Genomic DNA, 27,953 nt, shown 5'->3' on the forward strand with positions numbered 1-27,953 from the left:
AGTCGCTTGAACACATCCATTTTCAAACTTCCTCTGTTCATTCACCGTCTAAACGTGTCAACTTGCTTGCAGAGTCCATTCTGTTCCGACATTCTTCTTCAGACTTCTGGACGGAGAGGCACTCTCGGGCTTCACGTACCTCACCGCAAACAGATTCTTCTCGTCCGTCTCTAAAAACTCGTTCTCTCCGTCTTCATTGTTTTCTTCCACGTCTCCCGGCTGCCAAGCGGGGAACATCCCCCCCGAGGTCTCGCGCAGCGACTTCTCATCGCTTTCTCGGTCCCTCTGTTCTGCTGGGCTAGACATCCCTTTTTCGTTGCATGCTTCCCCGTGTCCCGGACTCTCTCCCTCTCGTCTGGACACCCGTTCTCTCTTTGCCGGTGTCCTCTCCTGTTTTCGTTCTCTCTTTGTCTTTGTTAGCTGTTCCTCCAGCACTCCTGCGAGGTCTCGCGCTTGTTTCGAGACCAGCTTCAATCCCTCTCTGGCCCTGCCGTCTTTCCTGTTTCGGTTCCCTTCAATGCAGCCGCCTGACCCTCCGCCTGGAGACTCTCCCCTCGCGTCTCCTGCTTCTGCCTCTTCTGCTCTCCACCGGGCGTCTGGGGATGCACCCGCAGGCGACGCTCCAGACGTCGCTGCTCGGGAAGCGGCGTTGTCGCTCTCATCTGGAAGCGCCTCGCCACCTCCGTTGACTTCAGGACCGAGCTGCCTTCTTCCGGTGGGGACGCGCGTGATGCAAGAGCAGCCTGTCTCACCCTCTGCGTGTCTCTCTTCCTCGCAAGAGCCTCCCGCGTCTCCCCACAGCCACAGGCCTGCTGCGCCTTCTGCAGGCCCCGATGAGCATGCAGTGGAGTCTGGGGAGTCTGGAGGTCGGCGAAAGCCTTCGAATCAGGCCTCGATCTGTGCCTCTCTGAAGCCGGAAACGCCAGGCGCAGCTGCGAGTCTCTCCATGTGCGACGCAGCCGTGGTGATCGTCGTGGATTTAAATAGACATTTCTGGAGAAATCGACACCTTGCCTTCTGCAGAGACGAGGCGAAGAAGGGCAGAGGCGCCGGCGAGGAGGAGCAACCGCTCCTCGCCTTCCTGCACGTCCTCGAGTGTACGTTGCGAAGCTTCCGAAGGCCGAGAAAGACTGCGCATGCATCGCTAGAAAACTCGGAGCCACAGAGTGGCGAGACTCGGAACGGGGGCGGGTCTCGAATCACAGGAGAGGGCCTAGCGCATGGACCGCGAAACGCGTTGCAGGAAACTCCTAACTTTGCCCACAGAAGCAGACGACATGGTGTAGCAGAAGTGCACGCGCATGCACCTGGCGTTGACAGATGCATGGACTGGAGAAGATGTCAGGCAGCAGATAAACGTTAAACGTCGTCTTGGCTACGGAAGAGTCGTCAGTCACATCTGTTGCGTGACTGGAAGAAAGCGAAAAGGTTCGGAAATCTCTGCAGCACTCGCCGCTGAGGGATTTCTGTCGAACATCTTTTCATCACCGACAGCCGGGCGCCGGTCCCGTTCAACGCTTTGGAGTTAAAGGGACAAGACAGTTGTTCAGGTTGAGTCGAGAAGCCCCGTTCCTCACTCGGTCACATGCCCCAGCCTCTTGTAGTTTCCTTCGCTTTGTTATTTGGACTTTTCTTCAGGTGCGCTCTGCGGCTTCGTCCGCGCTCTGACGCTTCTCACGCCCTGCAGTGAAGTGGCTGTGGTTGGAATGAACGAACGAACCAGGTAACTCCACTTTGTCTCTTCTTGCTTCTTGGCGCTTCTTTTCTCCGGCGGCGCTTGATCCTTCCCCGCCCTCTGGTGTTTCCTCTGCGAACCGCGCCGCGCGATGTTCGTTTTCTGAAGTCGCTGCATGCCTTGTGGGGGCGGGGCGTTTTTTCTGGGGAGTGTCTGCGAGGCGTTGGACTTCCGGTGGGACCTCGAAGGTCTTAGGTTCTCCCAACTCCCAGGCATGCCCCGTTGACACCATGGCTTCGAGAGCCCTCAGTACACCTGCGAGTCTGTTCCGGGCGCAGTTCCCCGTTTGTTTTGATGCGCGCGTGGAGTTCTCTCGCCTCTCGAAAAACTGGGACCTGTTTTTTCGCATGGCTCGCCTGCATGCGTTCCGTCTCTGCAGCGCTGTGTTAGTGGCGGGCCGCGTGCCGAATTTGCTGGTGGAGGCGGCTGGACTCGGCGGCTTCTTTTCCACCATGATGGCGCGCGTTGCTCAGTTCGCCGCAGGTCTCCCTCTATCTCTGGGTCCTCCATGCCGGGGCTCGACATCTGTGGAGACCGAGGAACGAAGCGCTTCTTTGGATCGACGCCCGCGTCTAGGTCAGCGTGATTGTTCGGTCAAAAAGGAAGGGGACCTCCCCCCAGACGACGCTCGGACTTGGGGGGCATTCGTGCGAAAGGGATTTTCGGCTTGCATGCTTGAGAGAAGAGGGTTTCAAGCGTGCATTCCTCACCTCTGGATCAGGAGGTGGTGACTACCGAGTCAGACACGGGGAGGGTGGAACGCCGCGCATCCCGCCGGTGTTTCGCGGGTCTGCAGAAATGCCAAGGGACTTTCTCGGCAGAGTGGAGCAAGTTTGGTGCACTTGCTGGTTGTGCTCCACCTCTCGTTTTGGCGGACGCAAGAGGCTGTGCGTCGTGCCCCGGAACTGTGTGTATCCTAAGACACCTCGTTTTTCCATGAAAGCCATCTTCGACGTGAACTCCCAGGTCTCTCCGCACTCGCCTGACATCGACGGGAACTCCTGTTTCGAACGTAAACTATCTCAATACGCTAGTCAGCCGAAAGCGTATTCTTCCACCAGATTTCATGGAGAGACTTCGCCCTCGGTTTTGCTGCGCTGTGTCCAGACGGCTCGGACCAAGTCAAGAGAGTCAAGACTGAGCGAGCTGAGGCGGACTGCTCTGTCCGGGTCAAGACAGAAAATCTCGAGAGCGCGAAAAGAGCAGCGCCCGCCGATGGACTCGCAGGCCGCAGTCGCTGGGACGCTGCCCCGCGGCCAACGACTGCCTGCGGCGAAGACTCGATGCTGGCGGGGGCTCTATCCCTCGCGCTGTGTTGTAAGACGTCCTACCGGGCTCGTCTCCTGGCACGCTAATTAACTGAGTTTTTCATTTTTATCGCTGAGTCGCTTCCACGCCTCTCGCGGAAAGCGTGTGCCGGACCTGCGTGAATATTACTGCATGCGTTGCAATTCCTAAAGTCATGAGAAGAGCAAAAGAAAGGGCAGCTCATATTTCTGCCAGTCGTGTGGAGTCTTGTGACTTTATTGGGAACGCGTTGAAGGAGGCTCAAATTCCAAGGAGCGGGTTTTGTGTCGCCCTCACAGACTGCGGATGCCTGGCTGCGTACCTCTGCAGGCCTCAACAAGGTTTCCAAAAGGAGTGCGAGGACGCCGGAGCGACGAGTTCTCATCCTCGACGGGTCTCTTGATCGTTCCTATTCGTCGCAGTACATGCCGCTGATGAATCTGGCCTTTGCCGCAGCCAAAGGAGTGCGTACACGTGTGCTTCGCATTTGCCTGAAAGGGCAGAAAACTTTGTTTCTTTGGGAGAGACGCGCGGTGCGACGTCCTAGAAGCTGCTCGTTTTAGACACGAAGAAAGAAGCAGAGAGAGAGAGACAGAGATGATGCACACTTTGTTGCCAGAGTTCGGGAGAATCTCCATTCGACTGCCTCTGTTGCCTCGATGCTGAGAAGCTTTGGCGAAGCAGGGCTGCTCGTGATTCCTTCTCCAATAAGTTATGACCTGTGCCGCTGCGACAGAGTGTTACGGTCTGCTTTTGCGTTTCTAGATCGTCTGGCATCTAGAAACGCAGCGGCAGTTTCTCGCCTTCTCGGAACTGGGGAACGGGTGCTTGAGCTACATCGTTGACTTTTCACGGGACGAAAGTTTCACCGAGATTTGTCTCGCAGGATCCGTGAGTCGGCGTCGAGTGTGCTGCTCTTGTGCTTGCAGAATATCGTCATCGACTGCTGTGCGCTGAGCACAAACCCTTCTGTAAGTCCTTCGTGACAGTGCCGGCGAATGTGCGTGCCAGTGGGATCAAGGGATCCGTCGCATCGCTGTCTCCACGTAGGAGGCTGTAGAGATATCGCCAAGTGTGTTCGTCTTCGAGCCTCGCTTTGGAATGTCTTGCCTCTGTCAGTGTAGGCAGACGCGTCCGGCGTCATCTGCGGTTCCGAAGAGCACTTCCGGTGGTGAAAATAGGAAAACAGGAGAGCGTCTTGTGGAGATTGACGAGACGATACCGGAAGAGGCCTAGGTCGCCAGGAGGGCCACAGGGAGAGTAACGGACTTCGAAGGGAGAGCGTGCATCGTTTTCTGTACGGCAACAGCGATGCATTCGAGTGATTGTGTTCGTTTCTATGCAGACGATTCCGGAACAACTGTGTGATATCTCACGCGGTGTGCACCTAAAGTTCGCGCAGGCTGCTCCTTCGGCCTCTACGAGCGGCAGTGCTAGTCTTGACGGCGGCCTGGCGCTTCTTCAGTTGCTTCTCTTTTGGATTTTTCCGTCGATGTCTTTGCGGCCTGCCATTGCTGCCCTCTCTGTGCACCGGGGACGGAGCAACACGGCCGTTTGCTTTTGCCACCACAAGCCCGTTGAGGTCTGCTGCATCTGCTCCTGCTGTCTCGCAAGTAGGCTATCGAAAATCACTGGCGCTGCCACGCCGGTGTCTAGGGTGGCGACAAACAAGGTCTCTAAAACCCCAGATATTCCGCGCGCGACGTTTGCTCCAGCCTGTCTGCGACTTGCTCTGTCCTCCACTCGTCGGCGGTGAGGCGCCTCAGGAGGCACTCTGAGCAAAATATTCTGATTCTGGAGAACCTGGCAATGCGGAGAGAAGCGGCCATATTGGCTCCACGCGCGGTTGTGGACAACAGGCACGTCCACCCGGGTTTGGGTCACTCCGTAAACTGGCGTGATTTCGTCAGTCGAAAGTGGAGGCAAATGAGTGAATTTGTGTTCATGCTCGTACACATGTGTGTATCTTCTCCCGCAGTATACTGCTCCGAAAAGGACGCACAGACGGGCAAAGAGAGAATCTCCTGCGACGTGTGCAAGTGAGTTCGGGGTACAGCAGGTCTCAATGAATCCTAGAGCTGTTCGGTCTATGGTGAAGGCTCCCCGCAGACTGTTCGATATGTAGCAAATGTCAGTGCAGGAGTACGTGCTTAGGCCACTACTAGTATTCGTGTCTCAATTCGTGCTCGCGGGGGAGCAGTCCTTTTGTGGCGTCTCCGCCGCCCACTCCCCCCACTTGCAATTGTGGAAGGAACCAAACAATCAAGGGACTTCCAGCTATTCATCTTATCTGTGTCTCTCTGCGTGTTACTCGTGCTGTAGGTCACGCTTTTCTCGAGGACTTTTAAAGAATAAAATGGCAGGTGGAGTGGATCTTCCAAACTATTAACAGCGAGAGGCGGATAACGTTCCCGGTTACTTTGCGTGAGAGGACAGTTTCGACACATGAGCGGCCGCCTCGCACCTGAGCGTAGAACGCTCGCTGTCGCGTCTGTCTCCGCGAGACTGGCATGGGTGTAACACTGTTGCTACACGAGGCCATGCAGTCATTTAGCTCGAGATAGCTTGACTGCGGTCCATGCCCGAACGGCTATCCGGATGCCGCTGTGTTTCTGTGTGGTGGCCAGTCAATTGCCACACGCCAGCACCTGGATGTGGGGCCGTGTCAGGGTGGTTGTCTCATCTTGAGCTGCGACAATTCCGTGTGTTACTCTCGGATTCGGAAATATCGAATCCTTGCTGCACACGGCATCCATTACTAGTAGATGGTTATATTGGTTTCTTTCCACGGAAAACACGACTGTCGTCCAATGAATGAAGCTGAACTTACGGGAGAAAAAGCGGCTGACAATTGAGGTGCACTCATGAACGAGTTAGACGACAGATCTCCTTGCAGGGCTGAGTTAGTTACGGCTCACACACTAAACTCGTTGGCCATTTGTCGAAGCGGACTTTCACTGGTACGATTTATCACGCCCTTTTTGACCCTCTGCCTGTCTCTCTGTAAGCTTCGATGTTAGATATCCGGCTTCTGACAGCATCTTACCGTTGAATACGCACTCAAAACCATTACTAGAGTTTCCTTAGGAGGTAGGTCGCTCTCTTCACGTATTGGTAGAGCCGTACGTTCGCGGTCGAAGTTCAGGTCGGATTCGCCGTTCACGCTTGACCCGCCGCGACTTGCTGGCGAGAATGCGTGAATTCCTGGTTTATGTAACTGCAGGAACTCTGCGCGATACGGATGAGCGAGATCTTCGGAAACGGAAGTGACAGAAGAACCTGTAGTGGAGACACCTATTCCGTATTGTGTATCACTTTGGCGTGTCAGCGTGGGGGGCGGCTGACGGGCTACAGCCGATGTTTCCCAACATGTACTTTCTTTTGGCGCCAGTTTCATGATTCAAATGCTTTCAGTATTCATTTAGTCGCGCAGGTAGCCCTCTGCTGCCCTAGTGCTTCGAAGTAGGAAGCTAGTTATCGGCGGCCCACAGAAGTCTTTCCACAGGGACAAGCTCAGCGAGTTGAGCCAAGTCCAGGTTTTCTGCCAGCTTCGTAGCGTCAGGTGTGCAGTTAGACTATATACCCGTCCACAAAACGGAGGAAGAAATGCAATGGAAGATAATGGGCCTTCAGCTATCTACGTAGTCGCTGCGACTGACCGAGGTCAGTCGCCAGCGTTGGCGGTCGTGTCGCATTGTTACAACACAGTGACTGCTTCATCCGCGAGGGGGGGAGTCCACCTTCAACACATGGGAGCAAGTTCTTGATGAGGCGTGTGATCCCCGCAAGCACATCTCTTCCAAGTGGCATAGAAAGAGGGGTACTGATCTTCACAATTAAGAGAGCTTGCATGGGAATGAGTATTCTGTAGAGCCCGGAGACTTGTTCCCCTGCTCCACGGACGCACCAGTTGCCCAGTGATGCGCGGGAATCACCTGATGATGGTAGGCACTGACTGGACGCAATGAACTTCAAAAACGATGCCGCCTTGAAGGAGAAACTCAAAATGCGTGAAGTTTTTCTAAGCTCATGACGTGGGAAAATTGCAGTTGCCGTGTGAACTGAAACACCCAAGCGCAGTGTCAGCAGCGACCGGTTCGAAGTGACACATAAAGTAGAGCGCAGGTGTGCTTTCGGCCCGTTCCGTCACAAACGCGTTTCCGGCGCCTTGGTCCGGATATCATTACGGTAATCGAGTGCCCTACCAGACCTGGCTTATTTTGCTGCCCACGTCAGAAGGGGCTTGCCCGCCCGAAGAGATTCAACACGATAAAAAGTGGTCAAAATACGCCATCATGAGAGTCATGTGGACGCCGCCTGATGCTCGAGCACAAGTGAGGAACAGAGGCGAGAAGCTCCTGACCGAGGGTAGCAGGACTCGAGACGCGTAGACTGACGACGCTCACCGTTGTAGACACATGTTACGCTGGTTTTGGTGTGGCAGGTGACATCGCGAACTTGAATACACCTCAGGTAGTTTGTCAAGGAGCAAGAAGAAGAAGACCGTTCCACATGAATCGCTTTCCTGAACGAGAAATATGTGCCGCTTCACTCGGAGCATGCCTTCGTGCTGCGTCAAAAACGGTGCTCCACTCGGTGGTCCATCGGTCAACTTCGGTGATGCATTGGCTTCCATTACTCGACAAGTGAGCCAAAGGATTTTCGTTATTGGTGTTCGTCACAATCTTGATCATTCTGCATCCAAGTGGGAGAATCTCTTAACAGACCGTGCGATGGCAAACGATTTACGGTCGGCCTTCCGATGTTTCGGCAGCATCAGGAAGCGCGTCTGGCCAACTTATGGGGCCAGATCAACTTTTTTACTAGTTTCTTGCGGTTTGTTTAACTAGGGATGCCTATTGTTTTTTCGGCTCCCGTGGCCCGCGTAGAGTGTTTGGTTGGGTTCAAGCACATTCTACGTATGGTGGTTACGAACCCGCTGGGGCGTAGCATGGCATATCCAGACAATGAAGCCGTGCCGTACACATCGCGGTTCTTCAGAGAGTACTGCACGGGGGATGCCCATCTCGACCCTTTTGGCAGAACCGCCGTTGGAGTGTTCTACTGCAGAGTTAGACCCACTCCCCAGCTTTGATAGAGGGCAGGAGTCTTTTGCATCCGGGCACCGTGGCAACCTGTTTCGGCGTTTCATACTGAAGTGTCCTACGCCACTCAAGCAGTTCCTGAAGAATACAGCGCAAGATTTGCGTGCTGGAGAGACAGATTTCGCGGAGATCTACAGAAAATCAGTCGCCACTCCGGAAGGCGATTGCCAGTTTGTCAAATGGAACTCTGCGAAGACTAAGGACCACCCTTGGCGGAAGACTGTTGGTTTCAGCGTCGATTTTAGGTCACCATTACGGTTTTTCCTGCTTCGGTTCGAGGACCCGCAGACAGAGAAGGAATACGCTCTTGTTTGCAATCACCTTTGCATAGTTCGGTTTATTTTTCAGTTGCTGATTCATCACGCAGTTATCATGCCCATCCTATATGGAGTGTTTTCGTTTACTGGCACACACCAAGATTTCCGCGTCTTCTTCCCATCGCTGGAAACTTTCTATTCTGTGTACTTCGCGCTTAGTGTGAGCTTGGGGTTGTCTTTGGCTTTCCTTCTTGCGTTCTCTGGCATTTTCGGCCCGTTAGGTAGTTGGGTGAGGCGACGAGCCTTGTCCATCTCGTACATCTACACTTTCCTGGTAAGTTCTTTTGCAGAAATGTGGAATTGTGGGGGCGGCTTTACTTTAGTCACCTATGTTGCTGCCTTGGTTCATGTGCAGCGTTCTTCGCCACTTCGGGGCGAAGGATTCGCCTCTGAGACTGCAGAAAGATACATTTTGCCCGCCTCGTCCACGTTTTCCTCCTGTGTGTTGCTTAGATGGTAACTGGGTATTGCATGCCCTTTGCCAGTTTGGGACGGTCGTTCCCAACTCCGAGGAAAGCGATAAAATTAGCCAGTGAAGAGCGACCAGCTGAGTGGCACGCGACAGAACCGCTCAATGCCTCTCTGGTAAACACTCTTCTGGGAACGGAACGCATCTTCGTGGACACCACCTTGTTCTCTGCCTACCTCTTCTTCTCGTCGATTTTATGGCTGGATCTTCTGGCCCCTTCGCTCGTCCGGCTTACGGCTTTTCTCCACATATGGATCCCCTCTGCCTTTGCATCCCTCTTCGTCACTGCGTATATTTACTCCCACTATGTCAACCCTTCCACCTTGTAAGTTGTTTGGCCACTCTGCAGTGTTCAAACGTGCTACCTTTTAGTCATTTTGCTGTAGCTGAGGCACTCGGTATGGGACAGAAATGAATTTTTCACTAAGCAGCTTATCATGCTTTTCCATTGGTGTGTGGCGCGCCTGTGGCCAATTGCTGTCACTGGTGGATCTTGTTGCTCTCCTGCAGGGTCACAGCCATTTGCCTCTTGTATTCTCTATCGCTATGGAGCTACGCCGGACGTTATGCCACTGAGCTGCAGCATCGGATTGTCTTCTTGAACTGGAGGGTAGGCTGAGACCAGCAGGTGCTTTATGCGCTCTACTTTTAGACGGAAAACTTTTGAGGGGGAAAGATGCGCTAAGGAGGCTTTTTTGAGTTGATATTTGAGCGAGATTCACGTGTAGCTGAAGACACACTTCGAAGCTATCACTTGCTTCTTGTGTCTTTGCGTGCATCCAGAACTCGCGGGAGCGGCTCTGGAAGCTCATCGAAGAGTCGCCTCAGCCCCCGAATAATTCAAGTGCAGTCGATGGAATGATGGTTCATCTGCATCAAGTGAGTCGTCAAGTTGCGCCTCGTCACATCTGATGTGGAGAACCGAAGCGTAACCGGCACTTTTGTTGTCATGGTTCTTTTCCCTTGTTCTCACTGTCACCTTCTAGATATGAAACTCAGAACGTTGGCTCGTCAGTCTGCTCGAACAGCCTGGCTACAAACGTCAGTTTTCGGACTCTGTCTCAGTGATATTTCCCATTCCCATTTCGGGAGCGTCGCCACTTCTCGACTGCTGGCGGTGTGACTGGGTGGTATGCGCCGCAGATGAATAGAATGATCAAGCAGTTGATGTTGCAATCGGGAGTAGAGGGAGCTGAAGGCCAGCTCGAGAAGATGGGGATCCTCGTGAATGAGTAAGCGAAAACCTCTGGATTTAGACCGATACAAGCATGGGGTCGCAGTGCAGAGCCACAACTGTCAAACATGAGTTCAGTGATTCGTAGAAGGTATACAAACCCTGTGCTATGCCGCCCTCAAGCAGCTGGCTGAGTTTATCTTTTGTTACTGGCGACGTGTGAAACCACTAGAGGCGTCCTGCTTTGGTACACTGCGTTGGCACGCTTTTGAATTTTTGACGTGTCATACTCTTCATATTTAAGTTACTTAAATCGACATTCTCACTTCTGCACTGTTCATCAAATTCAGTAATGTAGAAGTTCTTTTTCATGAGTGGACTTCTGAGCTTTTGTGGCCCCAGTGGACTTTTGTGTGACTGTCGTCTGTAAAGGAACGATTAGCCGAACTATCGCATGTTAGTACGGCCTGGATCGTTAACTTTCATGTTTACAGGCTCGAAGACACTTTACGGAGAAACAGCGACATTTATTCCGTCGAGCTTCAAGGTGGCGACGTAAGTATCTCCCAGCACGGACTGCTGTTGAAGTAGCCATTCTTTTCTGAATAGAGGTCATGGGGAGCACGCATCCAGGTCGATTCTTAGACGGGTTTGATTTGCGGTAGCGTGATTGATGCGCATCTCATCGGCTGTCCCTTAGTGAGTATGGCCGTTGTGTGTTACCGCATGGACTTGTTCTCTCAGCCTTTCAGCCGTAACTTCATGGAACTCCATATGAGACTGCCACCCATAAGGGTAGAGCGTAGGAATCTTGAAGGCTCCAGTGATCGAGAACATATGTTTTCCACGGATTCAAAACCGGATTTCTTGAGTTACTCAGGTGGGCTGCTGAGGAAGGGACGATAGTATCATATACCCATTCCCACATACTGGAGGGTTTTCGTGAGTGCACACTGGCCCTTCTGGCACAGGTGGAAGCTGAACAGACTGAATGACACAATATGCACCTAATGCGCAGTGGCGAGAGGGAGTTTCCTGTCGACATTCGCGTGTCATGGATTTTTGCAGGAAACAGTCTTGCGGGATCGCCTGGTGGATGTGAAGCTCATTCAGAACTGTCCCAAGTTGATAAAACTCTCTATACAGTGGTAAGGGCTCCGTATTTTGTCGGTGTTGTTCACATGTTGTCTTCAGAAAGGTTGTTACTCTTGAAGCGATGTTTTCCCTGTTAAACATCACTTTTCTTTGAACCTCACTTCTTATCGTCAGGAGGACCTCAAGTTGTTGTAACCGGAGTTGTTGATTGCGGAACTTGCGTATCTCCCATTGTCATGTTGGCCCCAAGGCACCCTACTTCTGGAATGCACACTGTCGTACACGTTTTGTAACCGGCGGATCATCCTTAAGAGAAGTTGACTGACCGTGCATTTTTTTTCAGGCGTCGAAGAACTGGCAGGATCTTGTAGACCATGTTGGTGTGGCTTGGAACTTCGACTTGTTAGAGGTCAGCTTCTACCATACGGCGGCTCTGCCTCATATTTCGATGGTATCCATATACTGAGAATCACAATACGGACCATGCTGCGATGAATTCATCTTCGTAACAATGCCGTATTTAGAGGTAACCGGCTGTGGCAGCGTTCGACTGTGCGTGATGTACGCGGATTTGACACAGAACCACTGCCAATTGCGTTTTAGCTTGCTTTTGTCACGAGCAGGGAACAAGCGAGTGATTGTGAGACATTTTGTGTGGTGTGTTGTGTTTGTTGCCTGGTCCGCTAAGAAGCATCAAGTGGATTCACCTAGAATTCCATGACTCCTAAAATGTATTTTTGAACGAATAGATGCAATGCTCTGTGCGGACTGTGCCCAGGTTGAAGAGGAGACAGGCCACGCTTTGTCACTAACTGGATTTGTACTGTTAAACGGAGTAGTCGCGGATTGGGGATGTCCGCCCAGTAGGCTGACAAACTTCTTGCTGTCGTGCGAAGCTCAACATCAAGCCAACCCATACCACAATCAGCGACATGCAGCAATGGTGGGTATCTTCCCTTTTTTTAAACTGGAGGCACTCGGTGCTGATTTTGATGGAACAAATTTTGAAGAGTCAGACATAATGACACCAAAGTTTATCAGCTTTCGTGAGCAGACACTCGACATTGGCGATTTATGGCCAGCTCAAGTACGACTTGGCTTCATAGTTTTCCATCAATCCCGATTCGTGTCTAAGCGATTGTTGATGACAACCCTCTTTCAGGTTGCTCATGCTACAGCATGGTTGGCGAATACAGTGGGGGCACTAAACAAGTGAGCCAGTTCGTCAACACGGACAAACATTGATGCCCGATTTTACACAAGTCGGAGCAATGAACTAGTGACAGCCACTCGCGGGCCACCCTAACAGCATTCATGTAGCGGCACAGTGCAACGTTAGCCCACCGTAGACCACAGCTGTTAGTCGGGGGTTCGTCGATAAAAATAATTGAGCTGTTATTCGACTTGCTTGGCTTTCGAGGTTATTGCTGTTTCATTCTTGAAGACCGACGGATCTCGCGTGCGTGCCGTGGTGCTCGCAGGTGCGACAGCGTTGAAAGAGCAACGCTTTACGTCGCAGCCCTTTGCCATGACCTAGGCCACCCCGGGAGAACAAATCAGTTCTTTGTGTCGTCACATGACCCGCTGGTGAGTTGGAATGCTTGAAACCAACACTACCTCCCACACGACTTCTGGAACACCTGGTCGCATTTGACAGGGACTTACAGGCCGTGACCAGTTGTGCTCTTCTCACATAAATCACTGGACCTGTGTGCTCTACTTGTGATTGCAGGCTATTGTTTACAATGACATATCGTGCTTGGAAAACCTACACTGCTGTCTTTGTTTTCGGACCCTTCAAAAGTACGGGCTGAATAGAACTGTCACACGCCTTTGACAATCACTATGGCGTCATGACACAGACAGGCTGAGTTAACGCGGATTAATTCCTGTTGGACCTCCTAGTGTAAACAAAAGAACAAAACCAAGGGCAGCCCGTAGATCTACTGTTCTTGCTTGAGTTTGTCGAACACCGAACACGGGTTTTACCAGCGAAATGCTGCCCCCGACCTTACACAATTAGTAACACGTGACTAACTGATACAGTGATGCTTGTATAACAAAGGGGATACTGATCAACTTGATGGTGATCGTAGGCAGGTCGTACAGAAACTAGAGAGAACCTATCACTTGTTCATTCACAAGGAGGCCAGACAAGGCCGTCAAAATCCGGGAGTTCAGTTGCTCGAACGACTTTGTCTCTACGCGATAAGTACTGCGCCCAGTTACACTGGTTAGACGTAGCGTTGACATCAGCGGGTGGTTTTTTGAATGCTGCAGGGAAGAAAACAATGTTTTCTACTATGTGGATAACGAACAGTTTAGATTCGTTCGATCAAAGCTCATCGAAGCGATTTTGGCAACCGACATGAAACAACATTTTGAGACGATAAGCCGATTTCGGCTTCGTACTTCAGCAGACGATTTCGACGTGGCGAAGCACGTTGATGATCGCTGGGCTGTGTTGAAGATGTTCGTGAAAATGGCAGATATCAGTCATGTAGCGCTTCCTTGGGACATGCATTTCCGATTGTCTTGCGACATCGTGGAAGAGTTCTACCAGCAAGGAGATGAGGTACGACTTCCAGCTTGCCACTCTGCTGTAATATAGATTGCTTGTTCTTGAGTACCGACAACGGTCTATCAGGAAAAATGCTGAAGTCCACAAGGGATTACGGTTTCAACCAACCTGCGGGCCGATTCTGTCAACTTTTTTGATCGCTAACGGATCTTGCTTCTATAGTGATAATGCACATCTGCAGGAGCTTCGGCGAGGGATGCCGCTGTCACAGCTGTGTGATCGCTCAAAACATAATGAGATGCCGAAATCTCAAGAAGGGTTCATCGAGTTCTTAGCCAAACCTTTGGTCGGCGTGCTCATAGAGGGAGACTCCACCGGAACGATAAAGTAAGTGTTTTTGCTCATACGTACTCGACGCAGAAAGAATTTGCCTGTTTGCCATCCTGGTGGCAAGCTGAAAATATAGGGTCAACTGCTCCAGTAACAACGGAAGGTGCGTGTTCATTGTCACTTTACTGCGTCGGCCCAGGACTGAGGTCAGCGAGCAGATGGAGCGAAATCTTCTACGTTGGAAGCAAATGGTGGCTGACCAGGTTGTTGTGCCGCTACGTCCTCTGGGCCCTCGAACACAAGTGCGAACGTTCACTGCTTCAGCAGTTCGGAGGCTAGCTGGTGTTGAAAGCGTTCAAGCTGCCCCAACTATCTCGCAGAGCGTTATCAAATGGCCCGAGACAACGGGCAGGCAGTGCGGAAAGAATAGTGTCGAAGTTGAAAGAGGAGTTAATCACACTATCGGAAGTCAGTCGGTCACTGCAATAGAGAGCACGGATCCGTATCCAACCCGCCGTCCTTGGGGAGCCGGCTTTTTAGCCAAAGGCCTGACATCGGGGAAGAAATGGACGGGTATTGCTGCTGCACGTCCGGCTGCGCCACTCGCTGATACGGAAGAGGTCGCCTCTCAGCGAAAACACCGTTCGGAAGGTGAGAGAGAGAGCACTACGTAGCTCTGGTTCTCGCGTGATTTGGAAAGTTTTCCTCCACGTCGCTTTCCGGTGAAACATCAGCTTCTCGTCGGTGCACCGTTGATGCTTTTATAGAATGAACTGAACTGAGTAATCAAGGTCAACGCTTGCTGAGCCACCTGCTTCCTCGTCGCTAAGCTGCTGTCGTCGGCGGTGTAGCACAGTAGGAGTCCCTTTCGTCCGCTTCGTTTCAGAGGAAGCGATGTGATTTTACTCTCCTCAAGTCTTCTTGTCTTATTTCTTCAGGAACAGATACGTTGAATTGGGGATCGTTGCCACCGGGTGCAACACGCAAGGAAGCTGGGCCCATTCTGTTTACGCAGGACGCGGAAACGACTGAAGTGTAGGTCGTGCGCGCATCTCTCCGATCAGCTATTGTTCAGGCATTGGCCATTGAGAACACGAAGAGAACGAATCACGCTGCCGTTGCTCGTACTGCTGTCGATGTCAGTGCTTTGCTTTGTGCTCTGCTGCCCGTCTCTACTACAGAATGTCGCGCGAGAACTCCCGCAGGATGGTGTGCCGATATAATTCGTCATCCGAAACTTCTTACGGATCCGACGGCAACACTCCGTGTGGTGCCGAGGCAAACACCTTGGAGTCGTAGCGTTGAAGCCACCTGTTCTTCGTCGGCCTAAATGACTAGAGATTCGATCAAAAGCAGCTTTATGGGAGTGCATCTGTGTTACGGGTGTTCTATTGATGTGATCGCACACCCACGGTACCTCAGATTCCCGAGACAACGACGCCGTAAAGGTTTGGTACGCAGCGACGCTGTCGTGTCTACTTTTCGCGACAGAATTTTGTCTGATTTTTGAGTTAGGTTCAAGAGTTCGACAAGAAGCTGTTTTGATTTGATCATCGCATATACACGGCCATTAACTACCATCTCGTGGTCACTGTGTAGATATCGAAGCGACTCCTACCCATGTTCAAGATGTTTATAATGTCATGGCAATTGAGAAGCAGGGATAAAAAATTTTTATAAAGCAAAAACAAACACTCTAATCCAAGTAGTGTCCGTCGAGAATTGTTTTTACAGGTATCCGCTCCCTGGGATTCCACCTGAGAAGCTGACATACCACATCAACTAGTGGCTTGCCCCTAGAAAGGAGGCCGTGTGTGTTTTGTTATTGAACCGCGAGCGTAGACGTAGACGTGGCTCACTCAATCCCAATGACAGACAAAAGCAAGTCATGAAGTGGAAGTGGTGCCAGCCCTACCATCTGCTTGAAAATTGAAGAGGCAAGAGCCTGAGAAAACGACGGTTTGCTCAATACACGTCACGGATGAATATATTCCAGTCTTACCTTCGCACGCTCGGGGCAACCTGTACAAAGCGATTCCGTATCAACCCTGATACATTCGCAAATTTGCGACCGCATTAGGGAGTGTCTGTCGCCTTATAATAACCTTGTGGGTGCACCAAGAAGTTCGGAAATCTTAAGAATCTGGAAGGGTTCTCCCAGGCATCTAATGGGTTTCTGCTCTTGCATCCCGTGCTTCTGGTTATGGGGCTCGCATTCTAATAGTGGTCTCAACAGGATGAGTTCTGCAAGGACGCAGCCCAGGGCTGGGTTCCAAATGCATAGTTTGTCGAGATGGGAAATGGAGAGAGCCCTTACACCACAAATCCACGGCGACCTGAGTGGGGACAGTTACTGCCACTGACGAGTGAGTGTTTAGATGTGACATCATGGTCTTACGGTGTAGTTAGTCGAACCCAGAAGCAACTCCGGTGCCCGATACCTAATTTCCAGTGTTCATCATGTTGATTTGGCGCGGGCTTGTCGCTTCATACCACTGTGAGCATATGTAGGGCATTGATGGGCATCCCTGGTTGGTTAGTGCTTTGCTCGAGCCTGTCCATGAAACTCGTTCATTTACAGAACGTTGTCACTGACATCACCAAGCGCACCGAAATCACAAATTCTTGCTAGAATCTGACCACCATAGTCTTTGATCTGCATGGTGAACGATTGCTGGTGCACCCATGCTGCCGCGCGGTTGTGCCACACCACCTTACAAGTACATTCTCCGGTTTCAAGTCCCTATGAGCCACCGCCCGCCGATGGAGAGCGAACAGCCCGTTACATACTTGCTTGGCAATGCTGATGGCGGTAGATGCTTCAATGTTGTGTGTCTGATCCTTTTGTCGAAGAGCGAGATGGGAAGCGACGTATCGGTGCAGTGTGTACCCAGCGTTCTCCATCAGGATATTCTGGACCATGAATCCGGAGGGAGTATAACTGTAGAAAACCTCTTCGGCGCTTATAAGATTCGGCGACTCTTTGCCAATCTCCAGGCAGAGTACCTCTCGTGATTCCTTCTTCCTCCATTTTTGAGTTCTTTTGAGCGCTCTCGTTGCTCCAGACACGGCATCAGTGACAAGAAAAACTTTACCGAACGTGCCTTTGCCAAGCTGTCGAATGACAGAAAAGCGATGCGAAAGTGTGTGGCTGGACATGGTCGCTGACAGGGTTGGAGGTTTGAAAAGGGTACTGCAGTTTAAATGGCCTTCCTCATTCGAAAGTGTTAGTAGGCTTGGGTACGATTCCAGATTGCACAGCTCCCGTGCCGCGGGTACCACACGCTGTACAGACACTGGCTGGACCGTGCGGGGTTCAACTTCGCTTCGAGCCACATTTCATTGGAAGGCTGAAAAAGACAAACAGCTCTGTCAATGGCCATTAGAAGCAGACTCTATTCGCCATGATGTGACCACAGGTGAGGCAGCGTAGCTTGGCGTCTCTGATACGCCAGCAGAACACACAGCTCACTTGCTCCCTTTTCCGCCCCCCACCCTCGTGGCACGGCCAAGTATGGACAGCAAAAGAAAAGACAGACATGCAGTTGGGAGCCATCGCAGCACCGGAAATGTGCGTTATTTGCTGAAGTAGTCGGGGTGTAAGCAGTTAGAGCAAAACTAATATCTTGCTGTTGTTTTTGGCAATATAAGGATGACGCTGTGTTGCTTGTAGACTGAACCTCACTGGTAAATGGGAGGGCCATCAGCTCCGGGGAAGTACAATAGATTGTTGGTAGGGACGGCAGGTCCCTCATTCACACTGTCGCTTTTTGGAATAATCTTTCTCAAGGGGGTTGTTCCGCCCTCGTTGACGCCTGTGGCTGGAGGCGGCTTCTTTGCTACATTTTTTGAGTTTTACCCACTTACCGAGACCCGGGACCACCACTGATAGTGACATTTTCCGTTACACGGTATGGCTGAGGATAGCGTTCCCCCACTCCCTGCCAGCGGGGACAGACTTAGTATGACCGATAACAGTAACTGGATGCTGACCTCTACAGTTTCTCAGCCAAACGTTCAGAAGATGATCACTGCAGTCGCGGCCATACTTCAAGATCAGATTTCGGTCGATATGGAGAAGCGTGCCGTTGAGGAGAAACCCGAATGGAGAGTTTTCGATGAAGACGCGTACTGCGACAGTAAGATCATGGAGTCCGTCGGCCCTTCCGAATAGGCATGAAAATGTGTTGAAACTCAGTTGTAGAACGTCAGCACGCATGTGAATCGTTGCGATGATTCCTCATCTGCTCTCAGCTATGTAAAAACCCGCTGAAGGCTTGCCTGTATATCTTGTCAGTCGGAACGGAACAATTCACAGTATGTGACTCATTTCGTTAGATGGTGAGTGAGCGTTTGTCCTGAGTGGCAGCCGCGTTCCTGAGGTTTGGCATATTTACCTTCAGGCAACTCCGGCGAGACAGAGATGAGGGCCTCCATTGCGAAGCATCAGGGCGAACCTTGTCCAACTGTTGAGGAGATTCGAGACTTCATTGGCGTGCTGTACGAGGCGGCGGAATACTCTCCAGAATGCAATGTCCTTGCCCTCCTCTTCATAAACCGTCTGATCGCTTTCTCCGGAATGCCTCTTCGCGCTTCGAACTGGAGGCCGCTCGTCTTTACAGCTTTAATAGTCGCTCAGGTGCGTCATTTTTAATTCAGCGGCTAAGCGAAGAAGCCACGTGTAGCGATGAAACTGCTGGTTAGAAGTTGGACATGTTGCAGGCGCGAGTTTTTGTGTGTGCAGAAAGTGTGGGACGACCAAGTGCTAACGAACGCGTCGTTCGCGTATCTGTATCCGTTTTTTACCGTTGAAGAAGTGAACAAAATGGAGGCAGCGTTTCTTTCATTGCTCCATTTTGAGGTCGTCGTCAAGCCGTCAACATACGCAAAGTACTACTTTGAGCTGCGCTCAATGCTGCAGGTACGACACCGCTTTTGCAGTTTTAGGTGTTTCAAGGAATATTTTGTGGGGATTATGAGACGGTGAGGAGCATCCTGCCACGCACGAGTGTGACAGCGCTCAGGGCACGCCCACGGTATGGTATGCTGTCAGGTGTCCGAGATGGGCGGTCAGTAGTACGCTGTTGGCAGTTTCCTTGAATATACAACATTACTGTCTGAGGCGTCATCCGACACACTTTATTGGGTCCGGGTAATTCCTTTCTACAGGATCCAACCTCCCAGGAACCAGCCTTACCACCAATATCAGCATGTATTAAACAACAGCTTGAGGAGAAGTCGGCCCGTTTTCAGCGAGCAGCATGTAGCAAATTTACTGACTGGAAGGCCGAGACAATGTCCTGACCGTTGGATGGAGAAACAATCCTCAAGAGTCAAGGATTTCCTGAAGTTTCTTTCAGCTCCCACGCACGGTCGTTTTGTGCTGGTGGCAGCAATCATCGTAACCACACGTAGAAGAGGAGGAATCCAACTGGCATATTATAACAATGTGAAAATTTTGATAAGTGGAATTGATCATGGACATGTGAGCTGATAGATTTGCAGCAGAAGATGCAAAACGAGTAAGATACAGAGGAAAACATCGGAGGGATATGCCGTCACTTAGCAGTAGTGCACTGACTGGTAGATGTGCGCCTTGTTGAAACGAGCGGCGTCTTCGCCGCTGGATGTCGTTCGTCTTACGTGATCTCAGCATTCATGATACATTTTGTCGACTAAACAACATGGATTGCGCAGTGCTTCGGACTCTATATGCACGAGGCGTTTTCCAAAACTTTAGCGACGGTGCTGTGGTGGAAGCTTCTCGTGAAAAAGTGTCATAGAACATAGTTTAGCTTATAAGGGCGGCTTTTGCCTGATGTTATCATGCTGTCACACCGACACACGACAGATTGTCGGCATTTTACCAAAGGAGTTCTTGTGACTCATGCCAGCAACCGCAGTGATGGGGCGAATTTGGGCACCAGATTAATTCTCATACAGGAACACACCATTATACATACCGATGGGGTGACGGGACACCCAAAATTGCAGTAGTGGCGATCGCTTTACCATAAGGCTGAAGATTTAGCACACGCACGGGCACCGTATTCGCATTCTTGGCCCATGTTAACGTCGTTTCAGAGAAAGGCGACAGGGAAGTTTGTCAGCCCGATCATGGTTTCACGACAACAGTCTTATTATCGAGACAAGCATCCTGGTGACCGGTGGTCCAGGAGGGACGTGGACGTGGACCGGTCGACGCGAGTGCGAACCTAGCTCGTGACATCGCACAGGTCAGCTGTTATCAACCACGAAAGTCGCACGATTCTCTCGTGGTGATATCTGCGGTGTTAAACTTATTCTATAAAACAAATCTGTTTCACGAGCATGCTGTAGCGGGAAGAAGATAGTGTTGTGTTGAGGTGCCTTTTTTCACAATGACCGGACCATCCCGAGGTTAGAGGTTAGATGTCTAGCAGCTGGCACTCCCGCTCGTCGCGAGTGATCCGCTGGCGGAGAGATCCATCGTTCCGGTGGACCTATAAGGCGGCTACGGCCCATTGACCTCGCAGCAGAAACTCGTTTTGACTGTTCAAGGCACCAGAAGAAAGCAACTCCCTGGCACGTTGTCGTTTGATGGGGGCTTTGCCCGTATGGAAGTGAACATCTCCGTCCGTCGCAACAAAGACAACTGTGTCACAAGCGACACCCAGAAGGTGCAATGCGTGACGACGAGGCGCCCGCGTTTTTTCCACACGTTTAAGCTGTTTGCTCGGACGAAAAACATGCCAAAGGACACTTGTCCGGTAGTGGCTTCCCGCAGTACTCTTGCAGGCGGATATCGGTTCCTCCTTCAAACAACGTGAGATGCTAGCAGATGGCCCATTTGAAAGCAGTCACTCTGCAGACTGGAAGTCCTGGGAAAAAAGCATCATAGTGCGGTGTTATCCACGACAAGATTGAAGCTGCCCATCGTCCTTACATGATAAAGGTGCGCGCAAGTGGTAATGTGAGGGTCTGCCCATGCCGCCGAATGAAGCGATCGTCAAGCTATCTCTTTGCGTTGTCACAGAAAAAACCACTGTGCAGTGCTTGATCCTCAGGAAGTGTTTATGTGGTTATCTGGTGGATTGAGCTGGCTCCGCGGCGTTTGCCACTTTGTTCATTTTAGTAGAGGTAGCAACGATGCAAACGTTCTTCGACTATATACTGGAGGATGTAACTCCGGCTGGGGCGGAATACAATCCATCAATAGCTCGGCCGTATTGCAAGATGTGTAAGAAGGATGCCTGGCTATCATGGACGGGGAAGTATAGTGACTACTGTAGTGTTGACTGCATGAACAGAGATATGCGGGCGAATGTCAATTCTGAGAGAAACGCAGACCTTCCTCGCTTGCAAGAGTCGAGTCCTGAACCTGCAGAGGTTTTCCAGAGAGCCACTCTGGCAAAGAAGGTCGCCAAGGAGTTGAAAAGTGTGGCTCAAGCGAAAAAGGCGAAAGCGGAGGCACTCGCTGCCCAAGAGGAACAGGCGCATAGCGACAATGAATTTCGCCTCCAACAACAACAACTCAAGCATATGGCAGAAGTTCTTCAGTGGGATCGCATGTTCTCCCTCGCAGAGAAGGAAGATATGAATGAGCACTCGGAAGGAAGGAGTGGTCGGGAAACGGGAGACAACCGGAGACCGGATGCAGATAAACAAGTGAATGAGGTCGACACCGAAGCTGGAAAACGAGCGAAGGCGGAATCAAAACCCCAGTTGGCGAAGAGAACTAGTAGGCATACCCTAGACGACGATAAGGGGCAAGGGGGAGCTCTGCACGCTGATGAAGAGGGGCATGAGGAAGTGAAGAGGCCAATAGGTGGCAAGCCGAATCGACGACTGGCGGAAGAGGGAAGAGTATACAAGCAGACGATTTCAGGGGACGATGAATGCCGGGTGAAAGAGCGACTAGTGCAGCTGGAAACAGAAACTAGGGAGACTCACAAGCGATTGCGGCAACTCGAAGGCAAAGCCGCGAAGTCTGAGCAAGCGATCAAACACGAATTAACGAGCCATCCAGCTAAAATGCGAGGACGGGCAACGCAAGTTACACATGCGGACGACTCCGACAGACACATGAGCACTATTCGAAATGACCAGCTCAACAGTCAGAAGGACGCTGCCAAGGCCGGGGAGACTGCCAGAATCTCAGATAACGCAGTGAGGAAAAGTAAGACTACTCAGGAAGGACGACGTCGGAAACTACAACCTGTTGCCGAGAGACAGCTGGAAGAACAGCGACTACGTGCGGGATCGAATAATACAGAACCATCGCAGAACAGAAACGCCCCAAAATTTCGGAAAGAGAGCTTCTCTGAAGAGCCGACATCTGCCACATTTGTAGCAAATCAGGTCAAAGAAGCAGGTGACTGTGCTGTATGTGAGTTGCGACAGAGCATTGTACTACCGCGAGGCCATGCCAAAGCTATAACGCAAGCCACTGATTCCAATTTGAAGAAGAAAAAACTGCACATCACAACTGATGATCTTGCAATGCTTCGGAGCGCTGCTCTGACACAACTGCGATTGGAGATGGATGGTTTGAGGAAACAGGACGCCTTTATTCGCGGCTACGTCGGCAGTTTGTGGATATGGCTTGACAGTGCTAAAGGAGTCAACCGTCTGCGACTCTCATTCGGAGATTCATTATTTGTCATTGTCAGATGCCCCACTCAGGAACATCAGTGGAAAAAGTGGCGATCCCGATGTAGTCTCAACCTTCGTTGGGATGAGGACTGGACTGTCCCCATTAGATACAGGAATTATCCTTCGCATCGTTATATGCGTATTGAGCTGTGGAAAGCAAATTTTCGACACGAACGGGCAAGCTTCTTAGGTGAAGGACAGGTCCCTTTTCCTTGCTTTGCAACCCGATGGAACGGCGACGTTCAGCTGTGCTGGAACACCCTCCTTGGAGGAGATCGCATTGACTTGGACTGCGGTCAGCTGCACTTGGGGTTGAAGTTCTCCCCGCTACGTCGGGAACGAGAAGGAACAGACGTTTGCGACACTGCGAGGGATAGACGGAAGATACGCCGTATCAAAGCACTAAGTCACGAAACGAAAGGATGGAGTAGACTTAAACTGCCAGCAGATAAAACTGACGAAGCAGTACAAGTGAACTTGAATTCTGCGCCTGTTGTGGTTTCGGCAGGAGCACCTGCCGTGCCATCACTGGCACCGCTTGTGCAACCAAGTAGAAGAGCTGATGAATCTCTACAGGTGGATGCCACTGCCACTGTTTCTTCGACTGCAGTTGGTGCAGATATTTCGCGGCCTCTTACTATACCAGAGGCATGCGACGGAGTACAGGCAGACGGTGAACAGCACACTGAACAGGTCTGTTCGTCAAATAAGACGGTATCGACCACCAACCCTACTGAACAGGTGTTGCCAATCCCCGACGTAACCGAGGAGGTGTTAGATACTATGGTGCCTGCGGTGCTCGGGCAAATGGATGAGTACGCTTGCAGGGTAGAAGGCGTGCATGAGGTGTTGGGTGTAGATTTTGACAGTAGGGATTTTCTGGACAGAACGCGTGCATCACCAGGTTGCCGGGTTACCTGCTCCAACAGGCTGTGCTGTCGATCAGTCAGAAGTCAGGATATGAGGGATCTTTTTGAGGAAGAGGAGTTTCGAGCATGGGGCCTCTGCTCAGCATGTCAGCACACCGTATTTCCGACGAAGGGGCCTTCCAAACCACCGATCAAAGTTATACTTGGGGAGGAGAATGGCTCGCCCTACAGTGAGTTCAGGTTGGACAGTTCCGTACCTGTGGCCTTCCCGGACTTTGCAGTCGTGTGGCCATCCAGCGCGCATCTCTTTGTAGCACAGGGGTTTACCCGCCTGGAACTCCAAGAGCGGATCCGGCAGTGCCAAACCAGGAGTGAACTTAGGGCCGTGTTGAGGGCGCCGTTGCTACGACATTTTCTAAGGAAGGACTGGGAGTCTTTCAAATATCGTGCGCTGAAAGTATGCTTGGATCTGAAGGTAGACCAGCACCCGCGATTGCAACTTTTGTTGTCTGGTACTGGAAACTGCCAAATTTTTTGTCCAAAACGTGAGGACACTATATACATGAGTATCAGTGGCTCGTGCGACCTTGGGGAAGCCGTGGGGAAAATTCTAATGGATAAACGCAGTGAAATTCAGCCATATTAGACATTGCATTCGGTAAGCTTAGGGGTCGACTATACTGGAGAGGTCGTATCGTGACTCCAGTTTTGTGCCGTTGTGGGATATCGATGACAGCGGTGTGACTTGCTGGTACTCTAGGTGGTCGCGAACAATGCGGACTCTACATTGGGGGCTGTTTAAACGAATTTTTCCAGTTGCCAGATCTAGACGTGAGGACAGGTTATCTCGTAATCGTGCACAGGCCGCACGCTTCCACAGTTACGTGAAAACAGTTGGAACGTCTAGCCGTGTTTACGCGACTTGTAGGTACTACTGCAGCAGCGGCGATACTCACGCCTTCTGGTCCTTGTTCGGAGTGTCCGTGCCTGAGAGGACAGAAACACAATTGCATTCACCGCTGTCAACTGTGTCCCTGAACAAAAGTTCATCTGCATCGTGAAGCAGGTTGGACACTCGACACGAAGAACGACTGAGACGAGTTTTCTACCAGGATCCTGCAGAGCTACATTGGGACCCAGCGTTACATTCATGGTGAAGTTACTTAAAAATATGATTGAATGTGGCTTTGCGAATATAGTTATTCTAGAAGAAATGAACTGCGTCGCGATTCGATGCCCCACTTGTCGACATCCGCATGCGTAGGCAATTTTACGCAGTGCTCGACAGACGACACAGCTTTTATCGGTTGCAGTAGAATCGTCTTAGCAAGAAATTCTAGAGTTTTTTTAAGTTTATGTGATGAGGTATTTGAAAAAGATACCATGTGCCCAACAGGCTGGTGACGTGCGTTCGCCGCACCCCGCCTGTAGAGCCGTAACTGCCTGGCAGGACAAGAAGTAACAGGAATCTATCGCTGAAAATGGTAGCTACCGTTGATTCGGAGGGGCCAGGCAAGCCGATTCTCTCGGTAGCGCCTATGCTTGCGGTCACAAATACTCATTTCAGGTACGATTAAGTAAACCGATTGTGACTATTAGTATGCTTCGCCCCTCCGCTGTCATCTGTCGCGATGTCTTTCTATGCGAGGCAACCACTCAGAGAACTGATTTGCTCTGTAAAAATCGTATAGCTCGCAGTTCGCTGGCGAACCACTAAAACACTGATCTCTCTTGGTGTTTGCATTCTCCGCTCAGGAATTTTATGCGGTGCTTTACAAGAGAGGCACAGCTCTGGACGGAGATGGTCACCGACGGTGCGATATTGAACAACATGGATAGGCTTCAACAGAATCTTTGTGAGATTTCAGAAGATTCTTCCTGATTGCTCGCGGTTGAATAATGAAAGAGTTGATACTATGTTCTTTTAACACGTGGATGATCCTGCTATTGGGTGTTGGCGTCTGTTTCAGGTCTAGAGGACATCGAGCATCCCATCGTTTGTCAACTAGGTAAGATGCTTCCACCCCACAACACATTGGTGCGGCGATTATAGCTACTGGATGCACATTGGGAGGGACGTGCTCCTCTGTTTTTCTCAGGAGGTTCAGATCCGAAGACTCTTGCAGAAGCTGGAAAGCTTATTGAGAAGCTAGGCTTTGACGAAATCAACTTAAATGTCGGTTGCCCGAGCAATCGGGTTGTTTCTCAAGGTGAGTTTGTAGCAATCGCATACACTGTGATGAGCCACAGTTTTCACAACTTAGATATTATTAGAGACTTTATGGTAGCACAAATCATTCGACTGACGTTGTTTGTAGGCTGCTTCGGCGCCGCTTTGATGAAAACGCCGGAAACTGTGCGAGATATCGTTCACGAGATACGACGCCACGTCCAAATTCCTGTTACAGTAAAGACGCGTATAGGCTACGACCACTGTGACTCCCGTGATGTTCTTAGAAATTTCGTCCAGGTGAGAAATCCGAGACGCCCGCATGTAGCAAAAGAAATCAGTTTTCGTGGTGGCCCCCGCCTTTTGTCTGACTGCTGGGTCTGTGCTTGGCTGTTGGCTGGTTGCCGTGATCCATAATTTGTCAGATTGAAAATCCTTATAGGAACACAATGCTTATCATCCGTATGTGGAGACCGACGGTCGCCAAAGGCTTCAGAGCACCCGATGGCTGCCCCGCCGGAAGCGCATTTTTCTGAAATGTGCCACTTTCAAGAACACACAGTATTTGTGGTACGGCTTTTTTATGCAGACGGTTTCGGCTGGGGGTTGCCGGCACTTCATCGTACATGCTCGAAAGGCCTGGCTGAAAGTACGTCCGTGATCAATCACAGATCAACTTGAGGCTTCTCTGTTATTTTCCTGCACGGGGATTAAACTCGGATTCGAACATGAACCATGTTAGTGGTGAGACAACAACTGTTCTGCACCCGTCAGAGCCGAAGTTGTTCGAACATGCTGCGCTCTTTTCACATGTTGAACCAGAAAGACAGATGCCTGATTGTTTTGAGACGAACATCGACATCGCCGCTTTTTTGTTTGTTGGTATTTCTCATCAAAAGGGAGTCGACCCCAAAAAAAACCGTTCAGTTCCGCCGCTTCTCTACGGGAGGTAAGGCCTTGGCAGGGTGGCGCGGTCCTTTGATGTAGACTCTTCATACACTGGTGGCCATAGGCGTAGACAATATATTCGTTTCCAATTCTTTTCTTCAACGACTGCGCTTGTGGTCTACAGGGTGTATGATCTTTGCGACCAGTTTCCGCATCTGGATTTCTCTTTGAACGGCGGTGTTAGGTCAATACAGCAAGCTATCGACCTAGCTGCTGGAAAATGGACTGATGGCACTGCAGAAATGGATGCTCTCCTGCGTCGAATAACCCGAGACAAAACTGTGAAACCACTCCGAGGAGTGATGCTCGGTCGTGCTGCCAGCGCCGATCCGTGCATCCTGGCAAACGTCGACACCGATTTTTACGGTAATGCGGAACTTGCTGTGTTATGCATGAAGCTTACTGTTGTGTCATTATGACGTTTAGCAAGGCATGCCATTATTATGTTTTCTTTCCCGATGCTGTTTCTTTCAGGGGCAGATGCTAATCCGCCAACCTCGCACAGTCGCAGGACGGTTCTCGAAGTAAGCGGTTTGCCGATATAGGTAAAAAGCTCTTGTAAAGACTCAAGAAGTATTATCGTCGCCTCGGGGCGAATTGGTCGCCTCAAAAGACCGACACGCTGATTCTTCCATGAGTTTTCTCCCTCAGGCGTACCGGAATTATATAAAACCATTCGCGGAGGACGGAGAATACAGCCACTTCGCTTTGCTGAAGCCAGTTCTTGGCGTGTTTAATGGAATGCCTGGAAACAGACTTTTCAGGTTTACTTTAGGTATGCGCAGACTAAAGCAGTCACGATACTTTACCAATAGACACTTCGTTGACCACTGCGAGTACAACAGGGCAACAGAGGGAAACTCGGTATAGAACTCGATGTGACAAGAGATGTTGAACCGTTGCTTCTAACGGGGGACGACGTGCTTACAGCCACATTTGCACTTTAGTTAAATCATATAGCGACACAATCACCGGTGTGACACATCCACGTGGACAAATTGCGTTGCGGGCTGTATGTGGCGTGCATTGACTGAAAGGAAATTTTGTCAATACGGTCGCTCCATTTTCTGCAGATCACTTGATGAGGGATCAGTCCCGTGTGTGGACTGCCGAGGAGATTCTCGCACATACCATGGCAGCTGTTGACGAAACCTTTCCCGGTGTTCTTGAGTATCCGCTACGGTGTCCGAAGCCTTGCCGCTACGATGAACTCTCAAGCAAGCGGGAAGCGAATGAAAGCTAGAAGCACCAGGTCACTTTTTCCAGTCTTATCCTCCGCAGGATTTTTGCTCGACTCGT

General features: G+C 50.9%; 6 protein-coding genes across 6 annotated transcripts; 5 read left to right on the top strand and 1 right to left on the bottom strand.

The window, feature by feature from the left end:
- Positions 1-517: 517 nt before the first annotated feature.
- On the top strand, positions 518-5,741 carry GTF2H3 (general transcription factor IIH polypeptide 3 GTF2H3; the record flags this gene model as incomplete). Its single annotated transcript, XM_018781446.1, has 9 exons — positions 518-1,097; positions 1,639-1,723; positions 2,115-2,317; positions 2,843-3,052; positions 3,353-3,486; positions 3,952-3,993; positions 4,368-4,635; positions 5,001-5,061; positions 5,345-5,741. The coding sequence occupies 9 exons, from the start codon at positions 518-520 to the stop codon at positions 5,409-5,411; spliced, it is 1,650 nt and encodes a 549-aa protein (XP_018636255.1). The 3' UTR covers positions 5,412-5,741.
- An 86-nt stretch (positions 5,742-5,827) lies between these two features.
- On the top strand, positions 5,828-16,154 carry TGME49_266920 (3'5'-cyclic nucleotide phosphodiesterase domain-containing protein). Its single transcript, XM_002368730.2, has 18 exons — positions 5,828-8,718; positions 8,898-9,238; positions 9,424-9,523; positions 9,697-9,792; positions 10,057-10,145; positions 10,582-10,642; positions 10,832-10,967; positions 11,156-11,235; positions 11,526-11,591; positions 11,961-12,125; positions 12,345-12,394; positions 12,664-12,769; positions 12,915-12,985; positions 13,463-13,757; positions 13,945-14,090; positions 14,233-14,684; positions 14,972-15,068; positions 15,215-16,154. Exons 1-18 carry the CDS (start codon positions 7,990-7,992, stop codon positions 15,330-15,332), a joined length of 3,198 nt encoding a protein of 1,065 aa, XP_002368771.1. The 5' UTR covers positions 5,828-7,989; the 3' UTR covers positions 15,333-16,154.
- TGME49_266910 (cell-cycle-associated protein kinase GSK, putative) lies at positions 14,231-17,538 on the bottom strand. Its single transcript, XM_018781445.1, has 9 exons — positions 16,752-17,538; positions 16,644-16,689; positions 16,527-16,587; positions 16,432-16,474; positions 16,351-16,369; positions 16,139-16,298; positions 16,036-16,081; positions 15,893-15,978; positions 14,231-15,829 (listed from the first exon to the last, which is right to left on the bottom strand). Exons 1-9 carry the CDS (start codon positions 17,190-17,192, stop codon positions 15,730-15,732), a joined length of 1,002 nt encoding a protein of 333 aa, XP_018636256.1. The 5' UTR covers positions 17,193-17,538; the 3' UTR covers positions 14,231-15,729.
- Positions 17,498-20,274, top strand: TGME49_266900 (cyclin, N-terminal domain-containing protein). Its single transcript, XM_002368728.2, has 4 exons — positions 17,498-18,172; positions 18,437-18,672; positions 18,778-18,954; positions 19,203-20,274. The coding sequence occupies exons 1-4, from the start codon at positions 17,947-17,949 to the stop codon at positions 19,335-19,337; spliced, it is 774 nt and encodes a 257-aa protein (XP_002368769.1). The 5' UTR covers positions 17,498-17,946; the 3' UTR covers positions 19,338-20,274.
- On the top strand, positions 20,254-24,853 carry TGME49_266890 (hypothetical protein). Its single transcript, XM_002368727.2, has one exon. The coding sequence runs from the start codon at positions 21,162-21,164 to the stop codon at positions 24,180-24,182; it is 3,021 nt and encodes a 1,006-aa protein (XP_002368768.1). The 5' UTR covers positions 20,254-21,161; the 3' UTR covers positions 24,183-24,853.
- A 164-nt stretch (positions 24,854-25,017) lies between these two features.
- Positions 25,018-27,951, top strand: TGME49_266880 (dihydrouridine synthase, putative; the record flags this gene model as incomplete). The annotated part of the gene is made up of 11 exons (XM_002368726.1): positions 25,018-25,103; positions 25,292-25,392; positions 25,507-25,545; positions 25,636-25,746; positions 25,855-26,006; positions 26,296-26,355; positions 26,606-26,655; positions 26,779-27,020; positions 27,129-27,178; positions 27,306-27,429; positions 27,728-27,951. The coding sequence occupies 11 exons, from the start codon at positions 25,018-25,020 to the stop codon at positions 27,895-27,897; spliced, it is 1,185 nt and encodes a 394-aa protein (XP_002368767.1). The 3' UTR covers positions 27,898-27,951.
- Positions 27,952-27,953: the final 2 nt, after the last annotated feature.

This window comes from Toxoplasma gondii, chromosome IX (genome assembly GCF_000006565.2).
Source record: "Toxoplasma gondii ME49 chromosome IX, whole genome shotgun sequence".
NCBI lineage: Eukaryota > Apicomplexa > Conoidasida > Eucoccidiorida > Sarcocystidae > Toxoplasma > Toxoplasma gondii.